This window comes from Hirsutella rhossiliensis (assembly GCF_020360975.1).
Source record: "Hirsutella rhossiliensis strain HR02 chromosome Unknown scaffold00004, whole genome shotgun sequence".
NCBI lineage: Eukaryota > Fungi > Ascomycota > Sordariomycetes > Hypocreales > Ophiocordycipitaceae > Hirsutella > Hirsutella rhossiliensis.
In genome coordinates, this window is record NW_025408670.1 from 2,465,580 (window position 1) to 2,490,908 (window position 25,329).

The 25,329-nt window shown below is 54.3% G+C and overlaps 10 protein-coding genes across 10 annotated transcripts; 4 read left to right on the plus strand and 6 right to left on the minus strand.

The window, feature by feature from the left end:
- Window positions 1-1,136: 1,136 nt before the first annotated feature.
- Window positions 1,137-1,987, plus strand: HRG_04438 (cytochrome p450 domain-containing protein; the record flags this gene model as incomplete). Its single annotated transcript, XM_044862909.1, has 2 exons — window positions 1,137-1,768; window positions 1,819-1,987. 2 exons carry the CDS (start codon window positions 1,137-1,139, stop codon window positions 1,985-1,987), a joined length of 801 nt encoding a protein of 266 aa, XP_044721523.1.
- A 684-nt stretch (window positions 1,988-2,671) lies between these two features.
- On the minus strand, window positions 2,672-4,281 carry HRG_04439 (FAD binding domain-containing protein; the record flags this gene model as incomplete). The annotated part of the gene is made up of 2 exons (XM_044862910.1): window positions 2,672-3,946; window positions 4,000-4,281. The coding sequence occupies 2 exons, from the start codon at window positions 4,279-4,281 to the stop codon at window positions 2,672-2,674; spliced, it is 1,557 nt and encodes a 518-aa protein (XP_044721524.1).
- Window positions 4,282-5,114: 833 nt separating this feature from the next.
- Window positions 5,115-5,915, plus strand: HRG_04440 (short chain dehydrogenase domain-containing protein; the record flags this gene model as incomplete). The annotated part of the gene is made up of 2 exons (XM_044862911.1): window positions 5,115-5,207; window positions 5,268-5,915. 2 exons carry the CDS (start codon window positions 5,115-5,117, stop codon window positions 5,913-5,915), a joined length of 741 nt encoding a protein of 246 aa, XP_044721525.1.
- Window positions 5,916-6,209: 294 nt separating this feature from the next.
- Window positions 6,210-8,011, minus strand: HRG_04441 (cytochrome p450 domain-containing protein; the record flags this gene model as incomplete). The annotated part of the gene is made up of 3 exons (XM_044862912.1): window positions 6,210-6,917; window positions 6,971-7,714; window positions 7,769-8,011. 3 exons carry the CDS (start codon window positions 8,009-8,011, stop codon window positions 6,210-6,212), a joined length of 1,695 nt encoding a protein of 564 aa, XP_044721526.1.
- A 439-nt stretch (window positions 8,012-8,450) lies between these two features.
- On the minus strand, window positions 8,451-9,323 carry HRG_04442 (o-methyltransferase domain-containing protein; the record flags this gene model as incomplete). Its single annotated transcript, XM_044862913.1, has 2 exons — window positions 8,451-8,930; window positions 8,988-9,323. The coding sequence occupies 2 exons, from the start codon at window positions 9,321-9,323 to the stop codon at window positions 8,451-8,453; spliced, it is 816 nt and encodes a 271-aa protein (XP_044721527.1).
- A 1,126-nt stretch (window positions 9,324-10,449) lies between these two features.
- HRG_04443 (polyketide synthase dehydratase domain-containing protein) lies at window positions 10,450-18,430 on the plus strand (the record flags this gene model as incomplete). The annotated part of the gene is made up of 9 exons (XM_044862914.1): window positions 10,450-10,501; window positions 10,562-11,033; window positions 11,096-11,296; window positions 11,444-12,324; window positions 12,367-13,041; window positions 13,093-13,575; window positions 13,632-15,894; window positions 15,961-17,965; window positions 18,056-18,430. 9 exons carry the CDS (start codon window positions 10,450-10,452, stop codon window positions 18,428-18,430), a joined length of 7,407 nt encoding a protein of 2,468 aa, XP_044721528.1.
- Window positions 18,431-18,968: 538 nt separating this feature from the next.
- Window positions 18,969-19,823, minus strand: HRG_04444 (methyltransferase domain-containing protein; the record flags this gene model as incomplete). Its single annotated transcript, XM_044862915.1, has 1 exon — window positions 18,969-19,823. The coding sequence occupies one exon, from the start codon at window positions 19,821-19,823 to the stop codon at window positions 18,969-18,971; it is 855 nt and encodes a 284-aa protein (XP_044721529.1).
- Window positions 19,824-20,830: 1,007 nt separating this feature from the next.
- On the plus strand, window positions 20,831-21,764 carry HRG_04445 (short chain dehydrogenase domain-containing protein; the record flags this gene model as incomplete). Its single annotated transcript, XM_044862916.1, has 4 exons — window positions 20,831-21,138; window positions 21,195-21,302; window positions 21,352-21,514; window positions 21,576-21,764. The coding sequence occupies 4 exons, from the start codon at window positions 20,831-20,833 to the stop codon at window positions 21,762-21,764; spliced, it is 768 nt and encodes a 255-aa protein (XP_044721530.1).
- A 584-nt stretch (window positions 21,765-22,348) lies between these two features.
- HRG_04446 (alpha/beta hydrolase fold domain-containing protein) lies at window positions 22,349-23,350 on the minus strand (the record flags this gene model as incomplete). The annotated part of the gene is made up of 3 exons (XM_044862917.1): window positions 22,349-22,536; window positions 22,590-23,173; window positions 23,232-23,350. The coding sequence occupies 3 exons, from the start codon at window positions 23,348-23,350 to the stop codon at window positions 22,349-22,351; spliced, it is 891 nt and encodes a 296-aa protein (XP_044721531.1).
- Window positions 23,351-23,919: 569 nt separating this feature from the next.
- On the minus strand, window positions 23,920-24,598 carry HRG_04447 (uncharacterized protein; the record flags this gene model as incomplete). Its single annotated transcript, XM_044862918.1, has 2 exons — window positions 23,920-24,082; window positions 24,135-24,598. The coding sequence occupies 2 exons, from the start codon at window positions 24,596-24,598 to the stop codon at window positions 23,920-23,922; spliced, it is 627 nt and encodes a 208-aa protein (XP_044721532.1).
- Window positions 24,599-25,329: the final 731 nt, after the last annotated feature.

The following is a 25,329-nucleotide window of genomic DNA, read 5'->3' on the forward strand; positions in this document are numbered from 1 at the left end:
GTACAGTTAACGTAATCCCTGGATATTTGAAATCCAAGAGCGTGCTAATCGTGCCTTGTTCGATGTCGAGACCGTTTTATGGCAGCCTCTATATCATTGATTCTGCTAGCATGTCACTCCAGAGCACCATCTCGTATCCAGAAAACATATCGAAACCACTCTTTTTTGTTGCAACAGGTACTTGGATTGTATACCTATTTGTCAAGTTCACTTATAATCTCTTCTTTCACCCCTTGAGCCACATCCCCGGACCATGGCTTGCGCGTGCATCATACCTTCTGGAGTTCTACTACGATGTACTGAGATCTGGCCGCTACACCCAACGGATCAAGCAGATGCATGAGCAATATGGTATAATATCCTCCACAACCCTGCTCAGTTGACATTGACATACTGACACATGTACATGCCCTATTGTTCGCATTAATCCACACGAGGTCCACTGCAGCGATCGTCATTTCATCGATGACATTTACGCCCTAGGAAACAGAAAACGTGACAAGCCCCTGCACCAGGTGCTGGGCAGCGGAGTGTAAGGCCCCCTGATGAACTCCGAGTACGACAGGACGCTGATGTTGCTCCAACCCTCCAGTGCCGAACAAGCAACCTTTTCAACCGCGAATCACGACCGTCACCGAATGCGACGCAATGCCCTGTCGAAATTCTTCTCTCGTGCTCAAGTCTCGCGACTGGAGCCGACAGTCAGAGACCATGCCGAACGTCTTTGCGACAAAATCTTAGTCTCCGGGAAAGGGGCGCCGTTCGACGTCACCACGGCATACAGTCTGTTTACTACAGATGTAATTTCTGGGTACTGCTTAGGCCAGAGCCTGGGTCTTGTAGCGCAGAAGGGCTGGGAGCCAAATTTTCGAGAACCGCTATATGCACAGCTGAGACTCATATACTGGTTCCGTTTTATCCCCTTTCTAAAACACCTGGGAGTTGCAATGGCAATGTACAAATCTTTTATTCAACGATATCATCCAATGCACCCCTAGGCTAACGAGGAGCAGGTTCACCAGGCGCCTCTCAGAAGACATGGAAACGTTATTCAACGCACTGATAGTAAGACCCGGCGACCATTTGTAGAGCCGTACCGAACCACACCTTGACAATTCATGTGCTACTAGGTCGATATGCCCAACTACGTCAAGAAAGCACGAACCGATGTCGACAAGGGCTTAGACGAAGGTACGACAGTGTTTGCCTCTCTGTTCAAGTCAGACCTGCCACCGAGCGAGAAGACTCTTCAGCGTATGACAGACGAAGGCTTTTCTCTCTTTGCGGCTGGTACAGAGACAGTCAGCTGGGCTTTGGCAGTCACCACATACCACCTTCTCACCAGGCCGGCGATGCTCGAAAGACTCACCGCTGAAGTGAGCCAAGTCGTTGACAGTTCCGGAGAGCTGCCGTCCTGGACTGGGCTAGAGAAGCTTCCGTATCTGGGTGCTGTCATTCACGAGGGTTTGCGACTCTCGTACGGTCTTGCGAGTCGAACGTCTCGCATTCCCACCGGGGAAGATTTGTTCTATCGTGGCGAATGGACTCCTAAAGGCAGGCAGACATCGACCCACGTGGAGTATGTGATACCAAGAGGATTCGCAATCGGCATGTCCTCAGTGATCACGCATCATGACGAAAGCTCTTTCCCGGATTCGCACTCTTTCGTGCCGGAACGATGGTTGGATGAGACAAATCAGCACAGAAAAGAGCTCGATCGCTCCCTCCTTGCATTCTCGAAAGGAAGCCGGGGCTGTATTGGCATAAAGTAAGTCATGCCACGTTTTTTTCGATCACCTTGACTAAGACTGCTTCTAGCCTCGCCTATTGTGAGCTTTATCTGCTTCTCGCCATGTTGGTTGTCCGTGTTTTCCCGCACATGAAATTGCATGAGACTACCGAGGCAGACATTGCTTATGACCACGACTTCTTCAATCCATTCCCAGTGGGGACAAGTAAGGGCGTAAGGGCAATTATCATTGACTGAGTGCCTCATGCGGCGACGAATAGATACTGTGGGCATAGGAGGCCCTGTGTTCAGTGAGCGATGAGTTTCCATTGAGAGGACGGAGGCATGTCGTGTACGTTGGTCGCTGGGGGCATAGCCAGAAGTGCAGAACAGCTAAAGGGAACAAACTAAGCTTGAGTATTGCCTCTCCTGTTTTTCACTCGACTAAAAGCTTCATATAACATCTCAAGATCGATGATCTTCCTGGTATTCATGGTACTTAACGTCAGGGGAGTGCCGCGAAGCGTCTTCTCTAAGAGCCTCCAACGGTGCACGGGGATATGATAGCCTGAGTACCTCACCATCGAAGACCGCAAATCCTAGTTTGCCAGCTGAAGCTCTAAAGCCATACGTCTAATCAAGCTTCCGGCCGCTGCGTTCGGCGTTCCTTTGGGCGTCGCGTTGCACTGATGAGCCTCTTCTTTCCCCCTTTCACCCTTTAGCATGATACACAGATTCCTCGATTGAGTGAGACGCTACTTCTCGGAGTTGCTAAGCTTTCGGCCTTCAATCTTGCAAGCCCTGAGGACTTCTCCTGTGCCCTCATCTTCTACAGTCTACGCCGTGGCATGGACACTCGGCAAGACTTCTGTGAGCCCCTGTAGCAGCACACCATTACACATACTTAATTCTATTGTAGTAAACTGTCTATAGTTGTCCGACCTAATGTTTCGATCGCTCGTCTCCCCCAACGATAGGGTTGAAATAGCGGAAGCGGTTGAAAGAGTCGTAACTGCCCTTAAGGTCACGGAGCCTCTCCAAGCGCCATCTTTCGTGGCCGTAGATGCTTTCGACAGGCTCGAAGCCGTTGGCATAATTGACATAAGCATTAATTGACCGCCCTGGTTGACCATTGTTCCATTGGTCCCTGACCTCTGTGGCCCATTTCTGGGCGGCCTGTTCTAAGCTTGAGTCGCCCGGAGGGATGATGATCTGAACGAGGTTGAGGTGGTGGTCAGCACGGAAAGGATAGGCCGAGTTATCAGGGTCCTGGGCTGTGACAGCCTCGGTCGAGTAGCCTTCGTGAAGAATGGAACCTCCTGCAGCGAGCCTGGGATTGCTGGCGACGCGGTCCTGGAAACCTTGATAGATCTGGTGCTCGGCCGTTACATTATACACTTGCAGGCCTGCCGTGGCTGTGATTCGGACGGAATCGCGCTGACAGATAAAGGCATTCTCGTCGGTCTCCTGGGCCACGGAGATCTGCGGGTAGGGAACATCGCCAGATTCATCGTAAACAGCCTCGATGGCGTTGAACGGAGCCAAGTGCTGCTCGGCTTCTTCGGCGGATCCACGGTAGGCAAAAGTCCAGAAGATGACGGGCTCTTCCTCAGTTATGGTGTTGTTCATTAGGAAATTCCCAAAGTTGGTCGTCATATTAACGGGAGTAGTGCCGTTGCCGTGGAAGGCATTGAGAGCATTGAACAGGTCTTCGAGCTTGTCTCCACGCCAAATATAGTTGTGATAGTGCCAAGAGTCTGGGCCTCGGGGGTAGATGACCATCTCGAAACTCGTAACAATACCAAAGTTGTGACCTGCACCCTTCATCGCCCAAAAAAGGTCGCCATGACTGGTTTTGTTGACGCGAATGGCAGTGCCGTTGGCCAGAACAACATTGAGCTGGCGCAAATTGTCACTTCCCATGCCGTAAAGACCTTCGTGACGTCCATGGCCACCCCCAAGTATGGCGCCCATCAGACCGACGCAATCGCAGGAGCCGGTGGTGGTGACGTAGCCTTGATCCCAAAGGTAACGTGTGGTTGGACCGCCGTGGACGCCGCCCTGAAACCAGGCAGTTTCGCCGCTGGGTTGGATGGTGATATTCCGGAGATTCCCCATGTTGATCTGAATGCCGTTGAACTGTCCAAGACTATGGGTGGAGCCATGGCCACCGTTATGGGCTAGGAACTCGATGCTGTTCTCATTGCAATATTCAACCTGGATTCAGTGTCAGCCAGCAAAACAAGGACAACAATACGCATGGCACATACAATAGTTGAAACATCGCATTCCTCTCCAGGCTGGACGACAACTTGAATTTGAGGCCTGGCAAAATTGTTCCACCTTGCAGTGGCATTTTGGTAGCGGTTGTCATCCGGTCCAAAAATAGCAGTGGTGTCAGAAACCAGGCTACCGAGCTCCCGCTGGACCTGGGCCGCGTCCAATCCGACTGGGGTAGTCGGGGGTGGGTAAAAGTATCCGGGAATGCGTGCACCGGCCGCCAAGGTCTGGAGTATGGCGAGGCCGTACACAAGCGAGCCAGGACCCTTCATTCCAAAGGCTGAGGGATGAACTTGGCAGGGACGTCAGAAAAACGTGCAGAGATGCAATGCAGGGTCACCGCGCAAATTGGGACGAAACTAATAAGCGACGAACTCATACTCCTATATCATATTTATAACTTTTCCAGGTTTAAGGGACCTAGTTATTCTATGAATGTACATCTCTCCTGAGGCTGAGTTGCTGTAAGACGGGATCATGTGTGGTGAGATGTATTCATGTTATGATGTCGGAAGGGGCTTAGACGGTCGGGGGTTTCAATATTTCATGGCTCTTCCTCCCGATATGGGCCTTTTGGTCTTGTAGCACAATCACAATGGTCAAGCCACTGCGCCATGTCATAAGGATTCATCAGGACTCGAACTGAGATCTAAGCTGGCGATACGCGGCCGAAAGGCGGCCGAAAAAGCGGCCGAATGGGCATGGTTGGCTGAGATCCCATCTCATCTCAGCTCCCGCTGTGATGGGATGGGGTGGATCATGAACCCTGGGCGTGACTGGGCGTGGGGGCCTACTCCGTGCCGCCCCGTTCTACCTACCAACGTACGATGGCATCGATTCCGCCGTTCGATCGGCGAGCTTACCCTTCAAGTCCCCGAGATCACCCCCTCTATATTGCCATCGTCTTCAAAGATGAGATGGACGGTTTGACTGTGTCCTCAGCAAACTGATTTTCTGACTTCCTTTTTCCGAGTTCTATTTCTCAATCATCAACACCCCACTCGTACCTTTCACCGTGGAAGCAATGTCGGCTAGAATCAACACCATTTTGATTCTGGGTGCTGCTGCTGGTATCGGTCAGGCTATGGCCCGCCGATTCCACAACATGGGCAAGAAAGTCATTGCTACCGGCCACGAGAAAAATCGAGAGGAACTAGCCTTGATGGCCCGGGAGCTGCCAGGCCTCGAATTCCGCGTGGTACGCATTGTCGATGGACGATCACACCGTTCAGCTGCTAACTGTCCGACTACACACCAGTGGGATTTGACAGATCTTGACAGGTTGCAAAGCGAAGCCAAGAATATCTTAGCCGACTTCCCCAAGCTCGATACTGTCTTCATCAACGCCGGTATCCAAAACCACTACATGATGTTCCAGGAGCCTCCCAAAAACGAGGAAGTTATCCGGGAGTTGACAACCAATCTCACAGCACCAATCTTGGTCGCTCACTCCTTTGCCTCGCACCTTTTCGCCCTGGCACAATCGGGCATCAAGACCAACATGTTACTCACCAGTTCCTCTTTGGCATACTTTCCCGTGGCTTTCTATCCGACGTACTGCCCTTCCAAAGCTGGTGTCGCCGCCTTCACCAAGATTATGCGAATGCAGTTGGATTACACTGGCTGCAAAGACATGAATGTGGTCGAGGTCGTACCACCATATGTCGACACCGGGCTGAACGCTGCACATCGAGACCGGACAGATGCACTGCAGGGGGGGCAGGATAAATCTGTCCAGCCTATGCCGCTCGACGAGTACATCGACAAGTTTTTTGCAGCTCTGGAGCAAACACAAGCGGATGGCTCTCTCAAAAACGAGATTGGCGTCGGCTTTGGCGCCCAAGGTGTCGAGATTTGGCACGACGGGTTCCGGAGGTTGCTCAATGGATCAGGTATGACGGATTGACGGCATTGCTATGTGAGGTTCGGATTATTTCGACTGCTGTATTTCACTTACTACTATATCTGGGAGAGAATATGAGAATTTGAGAAGTATTCGGCGGAAACTTTTAAAAATTGTCACGATACAAGTTCAAGGTCTGATCATCTGATATACCCGTGAGCTCGCATGAAACAAGTCAATCTTGAATGCCTCGCATTTTCCAGATTGGAGAGTATGCTCTATCCTACCCATAAGACCTACACACAGTTCCAAAAAATGCCCTAAATGGATTAAACGTGGTCCAAAACAAACAAGATACTACATCTTGCTGAGCCTCACGTAGCACTGCTGCGGGACACGCGCAATCCCCTCGAGCCCAGCGTAGGCTGAGAGCGCCGGCGGCGTCTTCTCAAGCCGGAAATTCCAAACGAGCATCGCCATGGCTGTCCTCATTTCCATATACGCCAGCCTCCGTCCCCAGCAAGTGCGCGGTCCTGCGCCAAAGACCAGCTGTGGCCCTGCCCCTCCGTCAAAATCAACGTCGTCTGCCAACAGACCCTCGCCATCGTTCTTGCGCACGAGCCAGCGGTCGGGATCAAAGCGTGTCAAGTCCTGCGTCTCGTTCCATGTGGCGTTGAGTTTGGCCGAGCGCGAAGTCTCGCTTCGCTTCGATTCATCAATAGGGAAGGATGGCGACAAGAAGCCCGGGCCGTTGGACATGAAGAAAACTTGGGTGCCTTTTTGGATTGGGCATCCCAGTATCGTGGTATCGCACAACGCTTCGCGGGTGACCGGGACGGCATTTATGCGCAGCATCTCTTCGATTACCGCGTCCAAGTAAGGGAGTTTTGCGTGGCGGATCTCCTCGAAAGTGAAGAGACGCTTCTCTGCTTTGGCCGTCGACAATGTCTGATGTAAGACCGAACGTAGCTTGTTTTGAACTTGGGGAATGTCGGTAAGGTACTTGGTCAACCACATCATGGCTCCGCTCGTTGTGTGGTGGCCCCCGACAATGTTGCCAAACATCTATGACTGCTGTCAGATCATGATGCTCACGTTGTCGCTAAGGGGGCACTTACCTCATCCCGGAAGACTTTGCTCTCAAAGTCGGGGCCCCGGCCTTCTTTCTCTGCACGAGCCGCTCCTCGCATCAGCATGTGTTCAACGCCCGTCTCGACATGTCCAGAGCGGTAGTTCTTTACACCGATGGCAACCTGTTCCTTCATGACACGCTCCTTCTCGTCGAAAATTCTCTTATACCATGACTGCCTTGACCACCACCAGGTTTGCAGCTTCGGCAAGATGGCATTGATGGTCTTTTCCACAATTTCGGGAGCCTCGTAGACGGAGTTGAGGAATTCGACTAGGGGAACTGTCGGAAAGTTGACTGGCTGATCCAAGGCATCGAGTTTCGCATCCATGGCCCCCAGCTTGCTGAGGAGATCTACTTGGGGACCCAGTGCCGTATGAACCCAGTTCTTGCCAAAAGCAAACGCAAGCATAACGTCGAGAGAGGTATACTCAAAATCCTTTTTGACGCTAAATGGCCGCCCGTGTGCGACTTTCATCTTCAGCTCAAACAGCTTCATTAGCTTGAGCCCCTTGTTGTAAACCGCGGGTCCCACATTCTTGTGCAGAAAGCTGGTGGTCATGAGATCCTGAATGAGTTGGCGATTCGACTTGAACTTGTCCCCCGTAAGGTAAATGCCATGGAAAGAACCCATGCACGCCATGCCATCGGAGAGAAAGGATGACTTGTCGAACTCTCTGCGGCGCATCAGTATATCCCTGGACTCACGGAAATCGGCAAGGAGGATCCAGGGCTTGGAGAAGGGGCGAATGAAGACCTGGCAGATTGGTGAATTCATCTTCTGGACCTGCTTAGCGCACCAAACGCGGAATTCGCCCGTCACGCCGACTTCTCTGATCATGGCAGGGGCGTCGCCGAGAAGCGACTGTATCGCCTCCGGGTTGCATGCAATGCCTGGAACGGGTTTGGGCAGAAGCCATTGGTACAAGCCGTATGAGACGAAGGCAACCGTGACCAAGGCGGCAAGAAAGCGACGTATGGTTGACTCCTCGTCAGACGCTGAGATGACTTGGTAGAAGGATATGGACATGCTGCCTTGCTAGCACCCCTGGTGTTGGAAGGCAAGGCTTGGCAGCCTCATTTACTATAAACAGCAGGATACTGCACACCCGCCGTTCAAACGTCTCGAATTTGGAAAGGGGATGGCAACTAAAATAAGCAAGCAAGTTGTCTTCAGGTGGATGTCTCACAATTGTTATGCAGGAAAAGTCCAGAAAGGGAACAGCCGACCACACGGCCGTCAGGGATACTGTATTGGCGGGGCGTCATCGGCCGACGCATCTAAGCGGCTTGAAGTCCATTGCTTACCCACAGAGCCGACAATGAAGCTTACTGCCTAACCCCCATTTTGACCCCTGTCCAAAGGTCTCCAAAGGCGATGAAGCTGTATTGAATGTGTAGCATCACAAACTGAGAACAAGCAAACGTTTTCTCGCAATTTGATTGCCTATCTAGGCCACAATGTATGCTCAAGGCCTCTTCAGATAAACCTCAAGCAGACCCAACGGCCCGTTGTCAAAGACATTGCGAATCTCATACCTAGGATCCGCCTCCTTCAACAGTGTCTCGAACTCAGCCTTGGTGCGTTGCTTGGCACCACAATTCACCAACATGACCATGTCGACCTGGCGCACGACACGCTCCTGATGACGAGGCCAGCTACCTGGCCCCGGAATTATAATATCATTGATGAGAAGTGGAGTATCTGGGCTGGAGTTTTCGAGTCCAGGAACGAACGACTTGAAAATGGTGACCACATCTTCATCAGCCCAGTTGTGTGTACATTGGCGGATGAGGAAAGCAGCAGCGCCTTTAATCGGCTGTGGCTCGAAGAAGCTGTGTCGAACATATGTCACTCGACCGCCCAGGTCATCGGCAAGTGAGTCTCGACCCTCGGCAAGCATGTCGGCATTGGAGTCTTGCACCACAAAATTCAAGTCGGGATAAAGCTGTGTTTGACCACGTCAGAGACGGCAGGCGGTATCGTCAGTTCGGAGCAGACTTACTTGAGCCAAAGTCTTGGAAATATGGCCGTTACCCCCTCCGCAATCAACGACCGTGCCCTTGATAGCAGACCAGTCGAAGCCATCTTTGAGCAGATAGTCGAGATGGCGATCCATCTTTCTCAATCCAGCCATGGCTTTCGCGAACCGGCGCGCCTTCTCCGGGTTATTCTTGTAGAACTCAAAGATGCCAACACCATGTCGAGTGACGAACGGGTTCAGATTCTGGTGTGCCTCGTAGGGATTTGCCTTGAGACTGACGTTGCAATCGGCAGCCGCTTTCAACATTTCATCGAGGGAGTAGTGGACAACGGATCGAAGCTCCTCATCTTGCTGCATGGCGAGAGAGGTGGAGCTGTGAGAGATGACCCTTGGCTCCAATTCTTCGAAGATACGATAAGTTATGAGCTGTCGAACGACGCGGCCGGTACGATCTACGTCTAAACCAGCCTTTTCGGCCAAATCTTCGAGTTGAATGCCTTTATGGGCCGGTACCAATTGGAAAAATTCAAAGTCAAGTGCAACTTGGAGAGCACCCAGGTCGTAGCCGGTGCAGCAGAAAGCTCTCAACCACTTTCTTGGGCCGTCGATGAGACGTGAAAGATCTTCCAAACAAGTCTTTAAGGAGCCGTGAAGGCGGCGATATTCCGGCGTGTCAGGGGGATCTCGGGAATCAAGCGCAAAAGTCGGCGCGACGAGGTTGTTGGCTTGAAAGTATCTGGTCATATCTTGGGTAAGCTCGACGATGTTCTGAGCCAGGCCTAGAATTGATGGGGATTGGCTCTGGACAGCGGAGTTCGATTTGCTAGACATTGTGGATGACAGTTGAGATGACTCTTTCGGTAACGTGTGACGTGTAGGGAGCTGCTACGTGCGATGGTTGCTCGGGGGAATGACGAGGACCGAGGATTCTTGCGGCAATATTGTGAGATAGTAGCAGTAGTATTACATGTCCTTCGCCTGTGGGCATGCAAGAACACCGTAGCTTTTAACTGCAGGGCACACCGCAAGATTGGCCCTGGACAGAAGCCCATAATCCAACGCCGTGCTGCCCTCCCTTCTGCTCTTGTACACCAAGCTACTTCTTGTCGTGGCCGCGTCTGGCCCGGACATGCCGCTCTGAGATGACCTGTAAGACATGCCTCGGCCTTTTCCTAATCGAATCGGAGCTGTAATGCTGACCCGGGTTCCTCAAGTTAGTTGGCTTGACCTCGGGCATATCATCATGTCGGCCGATGGGGTCGGCTTTGACTCCGTAGTTGTCGGCCGAGGAAACACACCAATCGCTGATGCAGATGCATATGCAAGAAGATCTTAGCACGGAGCAATACCTTGCAGAGACGTGGGATGGGTATAATGGCCTTGGCTGCCATCTATGGATGTATCAAGAGCGTTATGTGTGGGGAACTGACTCTCAACACGACTGTGCAACATTTGACCACCTGTAATTCAGTTCGAACTCACCATGACTTCTCACCAGCGCGATCCGCATGAGCCGGTGGCCATTGTGGGCATGGGTAAGGAGTTCCAATCCCCACTGCCTTGTGGAAAGACGGAGTGATGAAACCATTGAACAGGATGCCAGTGGCCTGGTGGCGTCCGGGACGGCTCTCAATTTTGGGAATTCTTGCGTGACAAGGCAGATGGCTGGAAAGAGTTCGACGATCCACGCTTCTCTACAAGAGGCTATCACCACCCCAACGCTGATCGCCCAGGTTCCGTGGCAATGAAAGGTGCCTTCCTTGCTGATGAAGATGCCCGCCTCTTTGACCACGCCTTTTTCGGCATGACTGGTCTTGAAGTGGAGACGATGGATCCGTCACAACGCAAACTCCTCGAAGTCGCATACGAAGCCATGGAGAATGCTGGAGAAACATGGGAGAGCGTCTCTGGATCTCGGACCGGAGTCTTCGTTGGCAACTTCTGCTTAGATCACTGGATGATACAGTCGCGGGATTGGGACAATCCAAGACCCTATGCTTTTACTGGAGCCGGAACCAGCATTCTCGCGAACCGCATAAGTTACATTTTCAATCTTCAAGGCCCAAGGTACGTCCCTGATTCGTCTTTGCTTTGGACATGTGGAGGGAGACTGCTGACTCGACCTCTAGCCTAACGATCGATACTGCCTGCTCATCATCCATGTATGCCCTGCATCTGGCAGTCAATGCAATTCGGGCTGGTGATTGTGATTCGGCCATCGTCGCATCTGCCAATTGGATTGCAGACCCCGGAGTCCAAATCGCGCTTGACAAGCTCGGCGCACTGTCTGCGTCCTCAAGGTGTCATACTTTCGATGCCAGAGCCGACGGGTATGCCCGAGGTGAAGGATACGGTGCCATATATCTGAAAAGACCTTCTTTGGCCATGGCCAGTTCATCACCTATCCGAGCATTGATTAGAGGAACGGCTGTCAACTCCAACGGCAGGACCGGTGGTATTACGCGGCCAAGTGCCAGAGGCCAGGAAGTTGTTATACGTGAAGCTTACCGAAACGCCGGCCATCTCCCTTTCGGAGAAACGAGCTATTTTGAATGCCATGGCACCGGCACATACGTTGGAGATCCTATTGAGGTGGCGGCCTTGGGGAGTGTCTTCGCCCCGGACAGGTCCGCCGACGATCCATTGCTAGTTGGTTCTGTCAAGAGCAATGTAGGGCATGGCGAAGGCGCCAGCGCCCTGGCATCGATCATGAAGGTTGTGCTTGCCCTTGAGCACGGGGCCATTCCCCCTGTTTTCAATATCGAGACACTCAATCCCAACATCGCTTTCGACGCCGCCAAGGTCCAACCTGTGACAGAAGTTACCCCATGGCCAAAGGAACGACTGCAGAGAGCCAGTATAAATTCATTCGGATATGGTGGCGCAAATGGACACTGCATTCTTGATCATGTCAACAACGTACTGCCGGACTATGTGGCACCTGGCGTCTACCAGCACAAGGCGAACGGCACAGCCAATGGCCATACAAATGGTCATACAAATGGACATGAGGACGGAGTTTCAATTCAGCACAGCCCTATCGTCAAGAGTCCGAGGTTAACTGCCACGGCCAACGCAGCTACACGCCAACTGGTGCTACTGCCTCTATCGGCCCACAATGAGCACTCACTCGAGTTGAATCTCGACGCATTGTCTCAAGTCATCGACAAGATTTCGTTGGCAGACGTCGTGTATACTCTTGGCGCTAGGCGCTCGAGATTTGCGCAACGGTCTTTCCGTATCGTTGACAAGGTCAATGTCGCCCAGAGCCTCGAGCAGCATGGCAAGATTGTGCGAGCCCCTTTGCAGACTGTCAACCTCGGATTCATTTTCACCGGTCAAGGAGCTCAGTGGCACGGTATGGGCCGTGAACTGTTCGAGTACCGCGTATTCCGAACAGCCATCCAGTACCTCGACTATGTCCTGGGCGCACTGCCAAATCCCCCCTCGTGGTCACTACAGAACATCCTCTCTGGTGACTGTGATGCGATTCTAGTCCAGACAGCTGAAATCTCTCAAGCTGTATGTACCGCCGTACAGGTTGGTATTGTCGATCTCCTCGCTTCATGGTCTGTTAGACCTTCGGGCGTCGCTGGACACTCGTCGGGCGAGATTGCGGCGGCGTACGCTTCGGGTCGCATCACAGCTGCCGAGGCAATTATAGCCGCATACTTCCGTGGCCAAGCAGTATCAAGAAATAAGCAAGCCGGTGCCATGTTGGCCGTGGGCCTCGGATGGGACCAGGTTGCCAGGTATCTTGAAGGCCGACAGGATGAAGTCAAGGTGGCAGCGATTAACTCTCCAGGTAGTGTCACTCTATCAGGCGAACCGACCGCCATCGACGAGATTTCCGCAGTCATGACAGCGGACAGCATCTTCAACAGAAGGCTGGAAACTGGTGGCAATGCCTACCATTCGCATCACATGGTTCCTATCGGGCGTGAATACGTCGAGATACTGACCGAGGGGATCCAACACACCCGAAAGTTGGGGCTGGCCTCCGCGAAACAGCGGTATCAGCACGTACCATGGATTTCATCAGTCACTCCCAGTAAGAGTACTGCTGAGTTCAACGGTCCGGCTTCGTACTGGAGAGCCAATCTCGAGTCTCCGGTGCTTTTCTCAGAGGCCGTCGCAAGCCTTGTGGATAGCCAGGATGTTCCGATTCATGCTCTTGTGGAAATCGGACCTCATCCGGCGCTGAAGAGCCCATTGGACCAGATCCTGAAAGCAGGCGGTAAGACTGTTGCTTATGCTTCAACACTAAAGCGACAGGAAGATGGCCGAAGGTCAATGTTGCAACTTGCCGGGACGCTGTTTAGCCTGAACGCATCTGTCGACCTTGCTGCTGTGAATGCTGTGGACGAGACGGACGATACGGGCCTGGAACATGGCTGCACTTGCATTGAACTTCCACCATACAAGTACACCTATGGAGGGTTGAATTACCACGAAAGTCGGGCCAGCAAAGAGTATCGACACAGGCCGGTTGTTAGACACGACCTCTTGGGCTCCAAGGTCGTTGGTAACGCAAAGCTGCGACCCCAGTGGCGCAACATTCTTCGTATCAAGGACGTGCCATGGTTGGGCGATCATCGCCTGGTGCCAGGTGAGTTGTTTCCCTGGTCCAGGACTACGTTGGCTCCGTTTTAACCTTGGAAACAGATGCGGTGTTGCCCGGCGCAGGATACATAGCCATGGCAGTGGAAGCCGCCTCACGCGTCTACGACGAGTTCCCCGAGCCGCTGACGATCAAAGGATTTTGCCTCCGCGATGTCGCCATTAAGAAAAGCCTGGTGATCCCGGAAGACGACTACGGTGTTGAGGTTTTGACGAGCATGGAGCTGGCCGATGTGGCCACGGCCCAGTCGCCAGCATGGGCGACCTTCTCCATCAGCTCTGTGGGACGAGAGACCAATGAATGGACCGAGCATAGCACTGGTCGCGTGCAGATCCAAGTCGAAGTTGCTTCCCAAGATTTTGACCAGCATCAAGTTGCTCCCCGTGCCCCACGCGGCGTCAATGCGCGAGCTTGGTATAAGAAGTTCTTGGATGCCGGCCTCGGTTACGGCCCTGCCTTTCAGCCCTTGTCAGACATCCGCACCGATCCAGCGTCGAACCTTGGTGTGGCAACCGTTGTCCTGCATCCGACAACCATCAAGGGGGGCGAGTCGCGATACGCCTTGCACCCGGCTTCGCTCGACGGTGCCATCCAGCTGGGGCTGATTGCCTGCCATGGCGGCCGCCTCGACGAGGCCAGCACGGCGTTTGTGCCCGTCCATCTCTCTCGCTTATATCTCGCCAACGACATTGTGGGGGATACGTGCACTGTCGTCGCGCGTGGAGAGAGACGCGGCATTCGCAGTGCCTATCTCGACTTACAAATGCTGGGTTCCAACGGCGAGGTCCTGCTCAACGTGGATACTCTCCGCTGCGTCAGCTTCTCCAAGGAGGCCAAGACGGCGGACAGGAGCTTCGCCAGTCCGTTCACGCGTCTTGTCTGGAAGCCGGATATTCGCACGCTGAGCAATCGCCAGGCCCGCCAGATATTCCCTCCTCCCAAGGCGAACGTGGAGAAGTCGCACCTATGGGGGATCTTGGATAAGCTAGTCCACTTTGTGGTCCTCAGCATGTATGAAAGCTTCGGAAAACTACGAGACGGGCCCACGCCTTCGGGTGACGTAGGCCACTTCTTCGACTGGATCAGGAGAAAGGGCCAAGACGATCATTCTCCCTTGATGGAGGAAGCCAGAGACTTGGTCAACAACGGGCTCCTCCAGAAGATTGAAGACCTTGTCAGCCAAGCACCCGACGTTATCGAGGTGAAGATTGCCAAGCTTTTACACGACAACGCGGCAGACATTCTCTTCGAGCGCCGAACCGGGATGGATATCATCATCGGCGAGGATCTGCTAACGCCTCTTTATAGATCTGGTCTCCTGATGACAGGTATCTATCCGCAGCTCTTGCGCGTTCTGAGCGGTCTTGCCCATGCAAATCCGAACCTCCGCGTTTTGGAAATTGGGGGCGGCACCGGCGGCGCGACACGCATCGCCATGAAGGCGTTCAACGGCCCCAACGGCATCAAAGCTTACCATGACTACACGTTTACCGACATCTCCCCCGGCTTCTTGTCATCGGCACGAGCATCAATGGCGGACTTGCGCGATATGAACTTTTCCGTCTTCGACGCCGAGGTGGAACCCGCAGACCAAGGATACGAGCAGGCCTACGATCTCATCATTGCTTGCCAGGTCCTTCACGCCACCTCCAACATGCGCAATACTCTGTCAAACTGCCGAAAGCTCCTCAGGCCTGGAGGCAGGCTTGTCCTGGTGGAAACTACCCAGAACTTCATCGTGCCTGGTGTCGTTGTGGGTACGTTCACGGGGTACTGGGCCGGTATCCCAGATGGCCGTGTGGATGCTCCTTTCCAGAGCCTGGACGCTTGGAACTCTTCGTTGCGAGAGGCTGGCTTCTCGGGGCTGGATCTCGTGTTGGACGACTTTCCAGAACCGCACAATACGACGTCTGTGATTCTTTCTACGGTTCTCCCGGAGACGGCAAATCTACCACAGCCCGCCACAGCTATCAATGTGCTCCATGGTGGCAGAACAGCTCAACCTCTTGTCGAGCACATTTCCAAAGAACTGAATCAACGGGGATTTGTAGCCAAAGCAGGCGCGTTAGACGAGGCCCTGGACGACCTTGCTCCAGAATCGCGCGTGATTGCTCTCTTGGATGAGAAGTATCTTTTGGCCAATGCCGACGAGCAAGCCCTGAAGGTGGTTCAACACCTGGCACGGAACTCGGCGAGCTTGGTTGCCCTTACGAGCTGTGGCCTGGTCAAAGGACGCAATGCGGATGGTGCCTTGATTGCTGGCCTGCTCCGCGTCCTCCAAAATGAGAATCCTGCCAGCCAATACGTGTCAATTGACCTGGATACGGACCATTTTGAAGTCGGAAACGATGACGGAAAAGACCTTGCCCGCAGCATCGTCGACCAAGAGTTGAAACTTGGTCGAAGCACTCTAGTGGACGACGACGAGGGTGATCCAAAGGACCATGAATTCTCCTATCACGACGGCTGCTTGTGGGTCAGCCGCCATGTGCCCGACGCAGGCTTCCACTCGCAACACGGTCTGGACAGCCGGGGCACGAAGCCCGAGTTGCTGCCACTCAGCAGCCAGGGCGGCGTACGGGCTGCCTTTGCGACCCATGGGGTATTGAACTCGTTGTGCTTCATGCCCTACAAGGAACTTTTGCAACCACTGCCGCCCGACTTCATCGACGTGGCGGTTGCGGCCGTTGGCGTGAACCGGAGGGACTTGGATCAGTGGACTGGCCGACTGGATGTCGACCACCTTTCGTCTGAATACGCGGGCATCGTCACAGCGGTAGGCGCCTGCGTGGATGGCTTCAAGATTGGCGACCGCGTATACGGTCTCGGGAAAGGGCAGCTTGGCAACCGCACTCGCGTGCCAGCTGCCTTTGCGGGCAAACTCCAGCCGCGTGATACCATGGCCCAGATGGCTACCATGCCATTGGCATACACGACGGCCATCTATGCTTTCGACCATATCGCCCACCTCCGGAAGGGACAGTCGGTGCTTGTTCAGTCAGGCGCGAGCGATGTCGGGATAGCATCAATTCGTCTCGCCAAGGCAAAAGGAGCGCATGTTTTCGCCACGGTCGAGACACCTGAACAACGGAGCTTCCTCATAGACGAACTGGCCATGTCAGCTTCGCATGTCATTCGGGCACCCAGTTTCACGGATCTGCGACGCGCTGCACAAATGACGCCCAAGGCTGGGTTTGAGGTGATTGTCAGCACTGCTCGAGGCGAACTCCTCTCTTCGTTCTTGCAAGTGCTGGCACCTCTAGGCCGCCTGATCGATGTTGGTCGAGTCGAGGTACAGGCCGCTCGGAAGACAAGTCTGGAGTTGCTCCCGCACAGCGCTACCTTTGCTTCTATCGATCCTTTTGCCATTCTCGACCTGGATCCAGCCCTTGGTGCAGAGCTCATGCAGGCCGCTGATGGCTATTACCGCAGCGGACTCATCGGACCCATCCAAAAAATCACCGCGCCCGATGTTGCTCACTTGTCCTCCGAATTAGACGATTTCCCCAACATCATTGGCAAGCTGGTTATAAGCTTCGAAAACACCGAGAGTTCCGTCATGATGATCCCTTCAGCACCGGCCGTCAAGTTCGACTCCGAGTCTTGCTACGCCATCACCGGAGCCTTGGGCGGCTTGGGACAGTCCTTGATTCGATGGATGGGGGATCGAGGTGCAAGGCACATGGCACTTCTCTCTCGACGTCATGTTTCCAGCGTATCTGGAGCCCAGGAACTTGTCGACTCACTGGCCGGCCGCGATATCCATGTCGAATGCCATGTCTGTGATGTCAGCAAGAAAGACCAGGTGATGCGTGTGATGCAGCAGATCTCTTCGCATCGTCCCATCAAGGGTGTTGTTCACGCTGCTGTTTCCTATCTTGACCTTACATTCGAACGGCTTTCGCCTTCGAGATGGAACGACGGCCTGTCAGCCAAAGTGGAAGGAACCAAGAATCTGCACGAGGCCACCTTGTCAATGCCCCTTGATTTCTTCGTCATGACCACCTCGGCCTTGTCTGTGTTTGCGTTTGCAACACAGGGTGCATACACGGCAGCCAATAATTTCCAGGATGCATTCGCACGACACCGCCGGCAGATGGGGTTACCTGCGTCGACAATCTCGTCCAGCTTAATACGAGATGTTACCAACGTTGGCACAGATTCTACTACCGTAAATCTTTTCGAGCGCAACAAGGCTCTGACGCTGAGCGAATCTCAATTCCTGGCCCTTGTCGAGCCAGCGTTCTTGGACAACAAGACGGCAGACAAGACAAGCCCCGAGCAATGGTTTGGTCAAGAGAGCGATCCGCTTTCCGCCGCAAACTTGCACACCTACTTGGACCCCAGTGGCCTGGTGGCCAGGATGCGTCATGACATGGCAAGCGAGGGTTCTCCGTCTTCTACCGTGCCTCGCTGGTATAGTGACGGGCGAGTCTCGCTGATGATGCGTGCCTTTTCGGATGCGCAGCGGCAGTCTATCCCTGTACAGACTTCCCTCGACGAAGGATCCAAGAACACCATTGCTCATCTACGCAGCGAGCTTGACGCGGCTATTCGCGAAGGACCTGGAGCGCGTGCTTCCGCCGTGGCCCTTGTGCAGAGCGCCATCATCAACGTCGTGGCCGAGATGCTGTTTGTCGATGTGGAGAGCATTGACCCGGCCAAGTCGGTGGCGGATCTAGGTGTAGACAGTTTGATCGCGGCCGAGTTGCGCAACTGGTTCCTGCTAGGGCTTGGCACCAACATCAGCATGCTGGATCTTCTTGACCCGAGCGTGAGCATCAGCATGTGGGCTGCCAGCATTATTGATAAGGGTCTGAGTGCCAAGGCAGAGACTGAATAGACATCTGGGCTCTGTCATGTACAGAGGAGCACCCTATTTCCCCTTGTTATTACGTGACAACTTCGTATTTGCTTTTGCTTTTTCGGGTTCCAAAGTGTGCACACCTAGCTATATACCGATTGCTGCAACGGCATAGTAATTGGCCGTCCATACGGTGTATAAAGCTACACATCTAAATACCTTTGCACTGCTTCAGATGCTGTTGCATTATGAGCCAAGGAATCGCGAGATAGTAGTACTGTCAAACATAGCAAATACCACTTGACCACCAGCAAAATAGGGGCACCCCCAATGGACGTATTATTGGTATGGTTTATAAGTCTTCGTCCTGCTGGCAAGTACGTAGGTCCTGACCCATCGGCCAGTAAAAGAATGCACCAAGCACAACCACCTACCAAGCGAGGACTCTCTGCACACCCTGCTTTTGAACGATTTAAAGAGCAAGATGTTAAACCATCTCGCTTCACTTGCTTACTATACCCCGTCGAGGAACCGCAAATCCTAAGCTACAATCGACCCTCATGACCCCATGCCGTGCTCAAAGTGGCTTCCGTGCAACGCATACAATTCTTGGGACGCATAGAGCAGCTCCAGCTACGGACTCGTTGTACGCTTTTTCAACGAGCCCAAAGTAATTGGAGGCCGCCTCTGGTTTCCCGAGCTTCGCCAAGCCCTCGGCAAACTCCTCCACCGTGAGAAGATGCTGGTCGTTGAAAGCTCTGGCCAACTCGGGACGATCTCCGAAGAAGTCAATCGTCGCGTCGTGGAAACCCTCTTCAATGAAGAATTGGGGAAGTCTAACAGTCCACTCGTGCCGGCCTTCTGCCCTCGACCAGTCTCGAAGTTGCTCCAAGGCTGGCGCTTGCGGGTTCGGATCCACTTTCTTGACGGACATGTTGACGGTATCGATTTCGTCCCACTGCAGATATCCTCCCGGCTTCAGCAGCCTGTGGAGATTCCGAATGATGGGACGAGGATTCTTCGATTCCACGACAAGAACCAGTAGTCTGGTGTGGACATAGTCGTATTTCCCAACGAGATCGGCTGGGATGTCCTCGAAGATGTTCAGGTATCGCGTCTTGACGTTGGGTGGCAGCCATTCCTTAGAGGGAGCCTGATCGAGGTCGTAGTCCAAGCCGTCTAATTGGGATTCCGGGAGCTGTCGCGAGACATCGATGAGCCATATGCCGCTCCCCGAGGCCACATCGGCGATGGCGGCGGTTTTGGGAAGCAAAGGTAAAATCGAAGGATGAATGTTGAATTTCAGAGCATCTCTCCAAAGGTAAAATTGGAGATTGAGACGACTGGCAGCAGCGTGTTTGCGGTTGCGATTCAACATGTATCCATGCCCATTGACCAAGCTCCAGTCAGTGATTGAACCCTTTTCCTCCATTGTTGAATGACGTGCTGGAATCCGAGCAGAGAGAAGGTGGACTTGAGCCGAACCCTCGAACAGAAAACAAATGTGTATCTTGCAGGTTGCTTGTACCGTATACACAAGGTGTCTTACTCGCATCCTATCCATTATCTATGCTCGCTGCTGGAGTAGTACAGTTTTGTTTATGATTGGCGCGCGGCCCAAATCCTTGCGTCGGCCGAGAGACAGCGTCGGGGTGGAGCATCCGGCGTCGGGCGTCGGGCGTCGGGGTGGGGCATCCGGCATCCAGTCTCCGGCGTCGGGCGTCGGGCGTCGGCTTTCGGTACCCCAAAGTGCCTTCAGGAAGCAAGCGTTTGTACAAACCAACAGCTTGCCATCCCAAGACTCCGGCTGACCAACCCTAAATCCTACGAAACGTCCAGACCACATCTCAAGCGTTGGGTCTACTGCCAAAATGGCACCGGCTTACAAATTCCACGTATCCAGACCACATTTTCAGTGTTACTTGAACGACCAACAGACGGCACCCGGCTTACAAATTCCACTCATCCAGACCACATCTCAAGTGGATACTTGTACTGTACGACCAACAAGCGGCACGGCTTACAAATTCCGCTCGGGAAGGATCTCAAGTGTTACTTATACGACCAACAAATCGAGACAGTCTTTGGCGGTCTGGGGCAGTGGGGGCCTCACCCCAGCTACATCTGTACTGTATACTGACTTCACAGCCAAGGCGAGACCGGGCAGGTTGGTTCCCACTGCGGATCTGGTGGTGGGTCCATCGGTGCAGCCCCCACTGCCCCGACCGCCAAGACGTCTCCATCTGTTGAGCTTCTCCGTAAAGACCGTCAACGGGCTTCCAAGCCACGTTGGGAGGGAGAGACGGGGCGTGATACGATGGTCATCCATACCTTGGATCTCTTCATTTAAGAAGAGTCCATCAATCACCCCCAACACTATCACCACTTCGCAATCGGCCTGCTTCGCACCACTGAACAGCCGTCCGTCGTTGAGCATCCATGGCTTCCTTTCTTATTACTGGCGCCTCTAGAGGCTTCGGGCTAGCACTCGCCCGCGAACTTGTTTCCCTCCCGGCCACCAAGGTCGGCAAAGTCATCGCATCCGCACGAGGCGATTCCCCCGACCTGGATGAGCTTGCTAAGAATTCGGCTGGTCGGGTCGTCGTTGTCAGGCTCGATGTCACCAACCAAGAGTCTATCAAGCAAGCAGCAGCCGATGTCGAAGCAAAATTGGGAGGCAAGGGGCTGGACGTTTTGATCAACAATGCCGGCGTGTGTCAATATGCTTCTGATGGAGTCAAGTCCATGTGAGCCTCCGTTCTTAGCCAAACCGTGCCGGGACCGACCCGCTAAGTTCCTGCAGGGATAATCTCCAAGAAAGCTTCACTATCAATGTTCTGGGCGTCCACTGGGTGACTCGAGCGTTTCTCCCACTTCTACGGAAGGGTAACCTCAAGAAGGTTGCCAATATGTAAGACGACAACCTACCCCTTTAAACATCTCATTCCGGTTTTAACAAGATCAAGTTCAACCACCTTTGGCTCCACTACTCTGGCTGGCGCGACCCATATTCTCCCTGCCCCGGCCTACAAAATCTCGAAGGCGGCACTGAACGCGCTCACCGTCCAGTACGCTCTCGATCACGAAAAGGAGGGCTTTAGCTTCATTGCTCTCTGCCCCGGCGTACGTGCCCCCCCAACCCCTCCCTCTCTGCAATGCTTGATAATACTAAAACCGTCGCCAGTGGATGAAAACCGCTCTCGGTGGCGGCGACATGGCTGATTTGACTCCCGAGCAAGGCGCCAAGGCTTCGTTGGATATCATCTTCACACCAGGGCAAAAATACAACGGACAGATGCCAAAGGTTCTGGTTAAGGGCTGGGAGAAGGCCGAGGGAATCAACAAATACGATGGGGCCATTGCTCCCTGGTAATGGCTACGTGGGTCTCGCCACCTCTCTGATGCCAGTTCGGCGAGGAAAGACAACAGCTCGTGCAGAAGGTTGGAACCACCTATAAAGGGGCCTCCTGTTCCTCTCTTTTATATACATCTATCAAGCTTCATTCTTCTCTTCATTTCTCACCTGTCCTCTCTCGCTTGCTCCTGCCGCGCCCCTTTGCCGGAACGGAGTCATTGAGAGGGCGTAGTTGCTGTCAACAAACCAGTCAGTCCTGTCACTTTGGCGCGTTCAGTCTGCCTATAAGGAGACTGTCAAAGGATTTAAAAGGGGTACTCTCCAACAGTAGGTTCGAGAGCACAGTGGAACGGAAAGGGGACACGTTGCCGCCCTACTCATATCTCACACCATTCTATAAGGAGGCCGTCAGACTGCTCATGGTTGTGTTCCGACGTTGACTCTCGTGCCCCTCGTATTGAGATTCATTCGCCGCTCGTGCCACCCACCGGAACCAGCACAGCACTCATCCGAGGCTTCTCGGCAAAAGAGTTGCGTATGTCGGACTTGCCCATGGTTGACAGAGGCCGCGGGGAGGGAATTAGAACCAGAGAGCGCAGCAGCTACAGATGGCTATCTCGAGAGCTAGTGCTATCGAGAAAATTGTTGACGAGGGCCGCAAAGGGCCCGGCATACTGGTATAGAAATCCATGGCCGGCGTCTGGATACAGATGCAGCTGCGCGTCGGCATGGCGCAGCTTTTTCCACATAACGATGCTGTTGTCGGTCGGCAGCAACAGGTCATGGCTCCCTAGAGCGGCTGTTGTCAGCGGAAAGCCCCGGGTCTCGCCATGACATGCGTACCGTTGGCAATCAGCACCGGCAGCTCGAGCTCGTGCAAGCGGTCAAAGGACGCATATTTGGCCTGGCTCGGGTCCATGAACTTGGCAAACGCAATGGCTTGCCGGCGAGCGCTCTCGGGCGACACATACGGGGACCTGTCTGGCCGGGAGGCGCTAATCCTGTCCCATGAGGCTCTCCCGGCGGCCTGGCTGCGCGCCGAGCCGGTGAAGAAGGAGGAGAGGAAGGCGTCCCGCTGCTCGTCGGCGGACATGGCATCCTTGAGCCGGTTAAAGGGCCCCGTGGGTGCCGTCGTCACACCCTCGCCCGTGCTCGGGATGGTGCCGCAGAGGACCAGGCAGCGGACAAGGCGCGGGGCGTCGAGGGCGATCATTTGGGCAACGCAGCCGCCCATGGAAAACCCCATGACGTCGGCGCGCTTGATGCCGAGGGCTTGCATGACGTCGATGTAATGGCGTGCCCAGCCGCCAAACGTCTTGGGCACCTGTCCGCCTGATCGTCCCACGCCTGCGTTGTCAATCAGGACGACGGGCCGCAGCTCGGCGAGCGGATTGACGAGGGCGGGATCCCAGTGGTCCATGGTGCCTCTGAGAAGGGGTCAGCAATGGCACGGCGGAGGTGCAGCCAGTCTCGGAGCTCGCCAACCTAAAGTGCATGAGCAGCACGAGCGGGATGCCGTCGGGTTGGCCGAGGCGGCGATAGGCAAAGCGGATGTCGTTGACCTGGATGAAGTGATCCGGCGCGTCCTCGTACGTAGTCGCCATTTCTGCTGCGACGCGGATGCTTTTGTTCGAACGACGAAAGCTGCAGAGCAGGATTAAAGAAAAGTCGGGGTTGACCTTCTCGGCGCAACGAGGCGTCACGGATGCCGAGGTCCGATATCAGGTGACCTCGTGGTTGCCTCTGAATCGGAGCTTTGCCCAAGCTTCATCCGACGATGCCTCTCTTGCAAAGAGCCGTGGGACCGTGTGCATCATACTCGTCTTGCGAACTCTATTTATTCTTATATTTTAATTCTTTTTGGGATGGCCTTGAATCCAACGACGCATCTCTTTCCCTCTGGTCCGCCAAGATGGCGGCGTCTTCGTTGACCTGTTCAGTCAACATGCCATGCGACTCGCACCGGGAAGATGCAGCTCTCCCCTCTTGTGGACATTGACGATGAACATCAAGACCGAGACGGACTCACGCCAAGCATGTCTCGGTCGCAGGACCCCCAAGCTGACCCGCACCACCTCTTCTAGTATCGTCGACACCGCTGCGAGCCCCCAACGCCGTGCTATAAAAAGAAAAGAAAGAAGAACAAAGGAAACTCGTACTCGGTCCGGTCCGATTATAAGTAGCCGGCGGCACCGTCATTGGCGTCCAACGCTGGCTTCTCGGCCAAGCTCTCTCTCGTCAAGGGGGTTCGGGGGCCGAGAAGACCGCGTGCCTCCAAGGCGGAAACCGAATCAAACTCGGGGTCGATTTCATCGTCTTCCACAGACCTGACGAGACTGCACATCAGTACAATGAGCGGGAAGCTTGTTGGGGGCGACATGGACGAACCTTCCCAGGTACAATGAGGTAAACAGCAGCCACAGAGAGACGATAAGGATGGCAACGGGCAGGCGTGCACTGAGGCCCGACATGGGGTCCAAGTAGAAAGTCCGCGTCGAGGGGTTCCAGATGATGGCGCGGACTCTTTGCCCGCTGCCGACGACAACCAAGTCGCCGTCGACGTCCGTCGTGACCTCGGCGTCGTCGGTGCCGACGGCGAAGACGGGAGTGACGGAGAAGCTGATGTCAAAGACTTGCAGGTGCTCGATAGCAGCGGACGCATACCGGGATAGTTGCTCGGCGAGAGAGGTGAGGGTGGCTGGGTCGTCGATCAAGGAGGTGTCGACTCGGCCAACGCTGGGCCTCGTCCGGGGCATGCCATGGTCTGTGGCGACGACGTGAGGAACGGGGGCCGGGGCGGCGAGAGCAGCCGCGACGAGGCCGAAGCCGACGAGGGACGATAGCAGCTTCATGGCGATGTCGAGCTGGGGGGAGGTTGAGCGGTTGAGGATGAAGCAGGCCTAGGCAGGGCGAATGGACCGAGGAGAGCAGGCAAGACAGAGTGCTGCGGCAGAGGTCCAAGAGCAATTATGGATGGGCTCGAGACGACTAAAAAGCCAAAAAAGGGCTCGTGTGTGGACTGTCTGCTCGGACGTGTGGGCGAGCAAGGAGATATGCAGAGCTCGCGGAGAGAGCGTGTCGGGCGAATGGGCGACTTGGCTAAAGGCAGATAGTAGGGCGCAAATGCCATGCAGAGCAACAAGTGGGAATCCGGGGTATGCAAGCGGCGCTTCGGGGCCAAAGGGAGGGGGAGAGGGGTTGGAACGGAAACGTTGACGATGGGAATTCCAACGGGGCCGTCTTGCAGGCTAAAGAGTGTGTTGCACGGATATGTAAGGTGGATTTTGCGTCGAGTTTGCGTCGAGGTGAGAATGGATTCTGGAAAGAAAAGGAAGACGGACAGACAAGAGGAGCATGGATGCAACTTATAGGGGTCGACGAGTTGAGGCATGAATAAGGCGCAACATGGGCCATTTCGAACCGCCCCCCAATGCTTCAGGGCCCCCGCGCGCTGCCCGTCCCCAAGGGGTGTGTTGCTCTTTGTAGGCAGCGAGGCTGGTTGCCCCGAAGCATGCAAGCGCCGTCGCCGGAAGCAGTGGTCTGCTCGAGGAGACGGGACTCGATCTACCTGCGCTTCTATTTT